The sequence below is a fragment of the Cynocephalus volans genome, chromosome 6 (assembly GCF_027409185.1).
Source record: "Cynocephalus volans isolate mCynVol1 chromosome 6, mCynVol1.pri, whole genome shotgun sequence".
NCBI classification, from domain to species: domain Eukaryota; kingdom Metazoa; phylum Chordata; class Mammalia; order Dermoptera; family Cynocephalidae; genus Cynocephalus; species Cynocephalus volans.
The window spans coordinates 100,019,138-100,026,553 of NC_084465.1; the positions used below are offsets into that span (position 1 = coordinate 100,019,138).

Below are 7,416 nucleotides of genomic sequence, written 5' to 3' on the forward strand. Positions count from 1 at the left end.
AAATAATTAGAAATACTCAGCAACATGTGACCAAACTCGAGAGAATTAGAAATACCAGAGAACATTTTTTCAGAACTAAAACCTACACTACAAGGAATGTGAGAATAAAAAAACCAACCAACCAAACAGATAAATCCTTAAGAGAAAGAGAAGGTAAAAAGAAATTAAATTTTTAAAATCAAGAAGAAGAAAGAGATATGCAGGATCCAGGAAAAAATGACAAAGATTGAAAACAGGGAAGGAAGAGCCAACACATGGAAGAAAACAGAAACAAAGAAGAAATACTAAAACTAAGAATTCAAGAAAGCACTCCTGAAAAAACAAAAAGATTGGGCCGGCCCGTGGCTCACTCGGTAGAGTGCGGTGCTGATAACACCAAGGCCCCGGGTTCGGATCCCATATACGGATGGCCGGTTCGCTCACTGGCTGAGTGTGGTGCTGACAACACCAAGTCAAGGGTTAAGATCCCCTTACCGGTCATCTTTAAAAAAAAAAAAAAAAAGAAAAAACAAAAAGATCTGAAATAAATACTGAACGAGCACACACTGCACCTAAGATCACCGACCCAGAGTGATCAACCTCCAGATTCTAATAAAACTGCTGGACTTTAAATAAAAGAAAAAAATTCTTTGGCTATCTAAGAGAAAAGAGCACATGATGTAAAATGAGATTAGCATCAGGCTTTTCCACAGCAATGCTTTATGCCAAAGAAAATGGAGAAACACAGCTAAGATACCCAAGGAAAGAAAACATGAGTCAGGATTCTATACCCAGCAAATCCACCTTCAAGCATAAATGGCTCCCACTGTTCCACACATGCAGGAACTCAGGGAAGATCAATCTCATGTGCCCTTCTTAAAGAATGAACTTCAGACAACCAAAATGACTAGACAGACATCAACATACACACTGACAGTGAGCTCTCAATACATAATTACCTATGGAACTAAGACCAAACCAGATTTAAAAGAGGTCATGCTGTGGGCGGTAGGTTGCATAATGCCCCTAAAGATGCCTGTGCCCCAATTCCTGCAACTTGTGAATATGTTACATGGCAAAAAGACTTTGAAGATGTGCTTAGGTTACAGATCTTGAGGTGGGGAAATTATCCTGGATTATCTGGGCAGACCCAACTCCATCAGATGAGTGCTTCCCCTGGCTGAAGTCCGAGAGACATAAAAGAGGGCAGGTGAGATGGAAACATGAGAGGAACTCGACTTGCCATTGTTGGCTTTGAAGATGAAGGGGCCATGAGTCCAGGGATCCCGGGCGGCTTCTGGATGCTGAGAAACACCCCTGGCCAAGAGCCAGCAAAGAAGGAGAGCTCAGTCCTACAGTTGCAAGAAACGGAATTCTGCCAACGATCTGACTGTAGACGAGGTTGAGTAAAACCTCCACGGTTCTGATTTTGAGTTAGAAACTTCGGTATAAACTCATGAGGTGATTTATCTTAAAAAGTATAGACATATGTCTCACCCTGATTAGAATGGCTATTATCAAAAAGATAAAAAATGACAAATGCTGGCGAGTATGTGGAGAAAAGGAAACTCTTATACATTGTTGGTGGGAAAGGAAATTAGTATACCCATTGTGGAAAACAGTCTGGAGGTTCCTTGAAAAACTAAAAACAGAACTACCGTACGATCCAGTAATTCCAAGGCTGGATACTTATCCAAAGGAAAGGAAATTAGCACACTGAAGAGATATCTGCACCCCCATATTTACTGCAGCACTGTTCACCATAGCTAAGATATGGGATCAACATAGGTGTCCATCAACAGATGAATGGATAAAGAAAATGTGGTATACGTACACAATGGAATGCTACTCAGCCATGAAAAAGAAGGAAACCCTGTCATTTGCAGCAACACGGATGAGCCCAGAAGACATTATGTTAAGTGAGAAAAGTCAGACACAGAAAGATAAATACTGCATGTTCTCACTCCTATGTGGGAGCTAAAAAAGTTAATCTCAGAAGTAGAGAGTAGAATGGGGGTTATCAGAGGCTGGGAAGGGTAGATGGGGGATAGGGAGAGGTTAGTTAACAGATACAAACTTACAGCTAGATAGGAAGATTAAGTCCTAGAGTTTTATAGTACTGTAGGATGACTATAATTAACAACAATTTACTGTATATTTTCAAATAGCTAGAAGAGAAGTTTTCGAATGGTCTCACCACAAAGAAATGATAAATGTTTGACGTGATGTATATGTTGATTAACTGATTTGTTCATTACATATTGTGTACCTGTACAGAAATACCCACAGTACCCCATGAGGCTGGAACACCCATCCGAAGGCTGTGACATTTGTCTGGGCCAGTGATGATGGTGGTGGTGGACAGGGAGAAGAGACAGCTGTCCTGTAATGTCCATCTGTTGAGTATTTATTAAGGACTGGGCGCCAGGTCCTTGCTGACCAAGTAATGTGTGTTACCTGGACTGGATGCCCTGTAACCCCATGAGACAGGTGCTGCAGTTTGTTGAAGTGCTTGGTTTACAGATGAGGAAACTGAGGCTAAGGGAGCTTAATGGACCTCATCTAACTCTGCAGAATAGATGAGACAGGATTGAGGCCTGCGGGAGGCCGACTGGGGCCCGTGTCTTTACTCTGTCTGGAGGATGGTGTCTGGCCTGTGTGGGCAAGGGGGTGAACATCTCATACCAGCAAATAGCTCCGATGGCATTGGGTGGGCTCCTCGGCAGTCAGGACCTCTGCCAATGCCTCGTACAGCTCATCCAAAGGCTCCGTGTGAACAGCCTCGTGCTAGGCAGACAGAGAGAGAGCGCTTCAGCCAAGAGGTGAAGCTACCGTCATAAATAAAACAGATTCTGCCTGTTTGCTCTTGCTCTGACCTGTGAAAATGGCAGGATGATTTTCGCCAAATTTGGAAGGGAGATCTGGGGTGAAATGACTTAAAACAGGCCATCTGGCATCTAAACAATTCACTTGGTGGGGCGACCTCACAGAGCGGTGTAGAGTGGGTCAGGGTTAAGTGTGGTCTAGGACAGCGGATACTGGGACTCGGTGGGAGCTGCCATAGGACTGTGACAGAGAGCTCTGTGTTCACATTAGATGCTGTGTTTGGAGAAAATAAATGGGGCTTTGAAGTGTGCGCCAGGCAGGAGCCTCGAAGACGGCGCTCCACGTGGCAGGGTGTGGTTTTCACCAGGCTGCTTCTCAGTGGGTGACCCTGTCATGTGCTACAGCAGCAGCAGCCGGGCTCCTCTGATGACCTCCACGTTTCTCCTGGTGGTGCTTGGGAGACCTACTGGTGACCACAGGTGTACTGCATGGATGACGACAGGAGGGAGGGGGTGGGTGAGGGAGCAGCAGGGATTATATATTTGCTCAGTCTGGATGAGGGATGGCTCTTCCGCCCAGGGGCCGGCCACTGCAGTGGCCATTGACCACTGAGGAATCGCCTCTCTGATGTCCTGTCTAGTGTCGAACCCAGTAGGTTTGGGCTCCTCCTTAAAATCCATCTTTTCTCAGTCAGGAAAAGAACCCACACCAGGTAGAGCAATGGGGAGAATTTAACAAGGGAAACTAGTTACGAAGGACCTAGTTTTGCAAGAGCTAAAACTTCCAGCGGGGGCTGCCGGGCAGTCCAGAGATGGGCAAGAGCAGGAAACCTGCTGGGCTGGCAGGACAGTGGAGAAGGTGGGGTTTCCAGTGCTCAGGGGCTGGGGCTGCCTCGCAGGCATGAGACCCTGCACACTGGGGGCTGGGGCCGCAGAGGAGACACAGCTGCTGCTGGAGAACCCCGGAAACAGAGCGGGGGAGAATACCCCAGCTGCTCCCTTCTTCCCACCCTGCGCTGCCTCCCACTGGCCAAACCCAGCTGGCAGTCAGTTGTGCAGGGAGGCCCTGCCACACAGGGGTTTGCAAAGCAGGCACAGGGCACAGGAAGGACCTGAGCTCCAACTGGCAAAGCACTGGCAGGGAGCCCCCTTCCAGCCAGCCAGCCAGCCAAGTTCCACATGCTGTTGGGCTACCGGGCGGACACTGGCTGTTACCGACCTTTTTGATGAGCTCCGAGAGAAAGCACCGGGCATATTTCACTGATGGTGGGTGCTTCACACACAAGGGATGTTTCACGGTCTACGACAGAGGGCAAAATGTTGGTTGCTGGAGAGGCCCCTTCTGAAGTCTACAGGCTTCAAGGGAATAGAGGGCAAATCCCAGAGTTACCCAATCCCTTGGCAAAGGCATGCATGGACACAGGGCTCTGGCCCCAGGTGTCCCTCGTGCATCTGAAAGATCAAGTCTTAAATATAAGCCCTTTCCTAAAAATGTTGCCACAGCCTGGCAGCTTTGGAAAGGAGGGCAGAGTGAGTGAGCATGATGAGTGGGGAAGATGAGACTGGAGAGAGAGGGTCACACAGGGCCTGTTTGCTGGGAGCAGTGCAGATTTTACCTGGGGGCAACAAAGCACCCCACACAACCCTCCAGGGGCTTCCTAGTTGGCCTGTGTTAGGTTTTCAAGCAGCTCTTGCTACATTTTTTGCTGTACCACTTACGGTGTGATGTTCAGGGTGAAAATCACTGTAGGCTGTATTTCTCTGAACTGGTGGGTTGCCCTGAAAGTCTTCCCCTGCTCTGGCTGCCTCTTTTCCACATGGATAATCTCGGTTCACCCTCCAGCACAGGAATTCTTAACTTGGGCTCCCTGGAGGGACTTGGTGGTAGGGGATGGGAAAATGTCAGGGTTTCCCCTGAGTTTGTACACAAAATGTATTCCTCTGGAGCATTTCTTTCTGGGGAGGGAGTCCACAGCTTTGGCTTTTCAGAAGGGCTCATGACCCTTAAGATAGTTAAGACCCAGGATGCAGTGTGATCCCACACAGCCCACTTGGCCAGGGTCAGGGTGGGGCCGGGCTAGTTGGTGGTCCTGCCTCTAACCCACTCGCAGATGCACTTCACAGTCCAAACCTCACCTCCAGGGAGCAAGGGTCCATCTACATTTAGAAAAGACACATGAGTGGGCAGGATGGACCTTCTTATTTTTCCCTTAAATGCAACGAAGAAAGTCTCTGAGCAGCCACCAAATGCTAGAAGCTGTTCCCACACCTGTCTTCCCTGTTTTTGTTATGGATGGTTTAAAAAACATTCCCTAGATTCCCTCCTCTCAGGCAGCTTTTCGTATATTCTGATGTCTTCATCTAAGAAAACAAAAGAGCCAGAACTGTCTGATGTGCTGACACCCAAGTGCAAAGTTGACTCCAGTGATTTTGTTCTTTGAACACGCAGGTTTTTAAAGGATACAAGCGCACCTGTGGCTCTTCTGTCAGGTCTTCACGGGTCAGCCAGGGGGCCGGGTTATGTATCCCAGTGACTCTGGGATTCTTACCTTCTGCAGAATACCCAGCAGCAGCTCAGAATCTGATGAGTCCCTTAATTTCTCTTCTAGGCTCTATTGGGAGGAAAGAGAGAGAACTCTCAAGGGAGTTTTCACTGGCACGTTAAACATGCAATAGAACATGTTGGCAAAGGGCTAAGTGATATCTCCCCAGGGACCTGGAGCCAGTCGGAAGTGGAAGCCACGGGCGGGTGGCTAAAAGCCTGACATTCAGATGTCATGGGTTACACCTGGGTGAGTCGTGGGAAGAATGTCATAAGCCTGACTCTTGGTTCGCATTAGTCCTGGCTGCTTAGCTGGTGCATGGGTCACAGGTCAGCTCTGTGGCTGAACTGGTTAGCCATGAACCACGGGGGCGGGGGGGCAGCATCAAGGCTGGTGGGCTTGCCTCGGACTTGACATCTGAATTAAAATGGAAATAGGGAATGTGCAGATACCAGGCATGTTATGCTCTCCTCTCTTACAGGGGGCTCGAACCTAGCAGACCATTTCAGCTGCTATGTGACACTGGGCAAGTCACTTCATTTCTCCAGAGCTCCCTACCATGTCCTAAAATGCCCTTCAAGACCTGGCCCTGGCCCCTCTCTCTGACCTCATCTCCTACCATCCCTGTCCCATCCCTGCTCACTCCACTGCAGCTACACTGGCCCCTTACTGTTCCTCAACCACAGCAGTCTTGTTCTCACTGCAAGGCCTTTGCACTTCCTGCTTCCCAAGATATTCCCTGGCCGGTTGCTTCACTGTTCAGGCCCCAGTTCAAATGCCCCCTCTTTGGGGAGGCCTCACCTGATTCCCTACTTTGATGAATCCTCCCCCACCCACTCCAGTTGCTCCAGTCCCCATTTCTCTGTCTTAGTGGCTTTACAGCCACTCATCTCCTGGTGTTTTCCTGTTAACCATTTCTTTGTTTATTCTCTGTCTCTCCCATCCAAGAAGGGCCTCATCTGTAATGTATACTGCTGATCCCTGGTGCCTGGCTTATGGAAAGTGTTCAACAAGCATTTGGTGACCAAATAAAAATACTAGCTAACACATACATGCATTTACCATGAGCTAGGCTCTGATTCAAGGGCTTTTGTACTCAAGCAACCTGAATAAAGCCCTACGAGGTAGGTATCATTATGTGCCCCATTTTAATAAAAAAAAACTATGGCACAGAGAGATGCAGTCACTTGCCCAAGGTCACACAGCAGGTAGGGGGTTAGGCCAGGATTCAAAGCAGACAGGCTGTCTCCTGGGTCTGAACTCTCAACTACTGCATTTTCTATACTTCTTCCCTAGTCAAACATCTCTGGTCAAACGTGAGTTATTATAATAGTCCCATCTCATAGGTGTTGTGGGTGAGCCTAGGTAAGCATTTAGCATGGGCACGTAAACAATTACAGCCATACTGAATTGGGACCTATGGATGCTATCAGGAAGGTTTAAATTCTGCGTAAAAAAAAAATGCACATATTCCTCCTGACCGGAAATGCACTCTCAGAGTGCTAAACGTTCTATGTTGATGAAAGACGCAAATGACTAACCACCACCCCATAAGGTGGGGCAGACCCGGGGACATTCTGACTCATCCCAGTGAGCTCATCGCGCATGAATTATACACGAGACAGGGTCCATGAAGCCCCTCTGCTGGCAGACGGGAAGCTGCAAGCCATTTGCCTGTGCCGAGAATAGCAGGTCCCCAGGGTCGGTGGGGGGCCGCTCTTTGGCCTCCATCAGAGGCAGAAAAGACTCACGCCGCCTCTGAGACGCTGTTGTGCAAAGCCTGGTGCACAGATGAGAACACCCTGGCGGGCGAGGGCAGGTGTTTCCCAATGACGGGATGATCACTGGCTTAAAAAAAAAAAAGCCGTGAAAGTGGTCGTGAGCTGTCCATGACCTTGGAGGAAATCCCGCGCTCCTTCACCTGCGGGGACCCCGCCTGTGCCCCCACGCGCCAGCCGCCCACCCACCTGCCAGGGGAAGGAGCGCAGCGCCCGCGCCGCCAGGTAGCGGTGCTCGAAACTCCGCAGCAGGTGTGCGGTCCCCGCACTCTCCTCGGGCGCCATGGCGGG

General features: G+C 49.0%; 1 protein-coding gene across 2 annotated transcripts in view; it reads right to left on the reverse strand.

The window, feature by feature from the left end:
- The window catches only part of EEF2KMT (eukaryotic elongation factor 2 lysine methyltransferase), a 13,172-nt gene extending 5,756 nt beyond the window's left edge, over window positions 1–7,416 (reverse strand). Inside the window, exons 1-4 of one of the 2 annotated variants that reach the window (XM_063099077.1) lie at window positions 7,315–7,416; window positions 5,354–5,416; window positions 4,024–4,104; window positions 2,665–2,766 (exon numbers count right to left, since the gene is read on the reverse strand). In XM_063099077.1, coding sequence (XP_062955147.1) covers window positions 2,665–2,766; window positions 4,024–4,104; window positions 5,354–5,416; window positions 7,315–7,410 — 342 coding nt within the window. In that variant the 5' untranslated portion in view covers window positions 7,411–7,416. The remainder of the gene's footprint in view (window positions 1–2,664; window positions 2,767–4,023; window positions 4,105–5,353; window positions 5,417–7,314) is intronic. The other variant, XM_063099078.1, reaches the window with a different exon arrangement.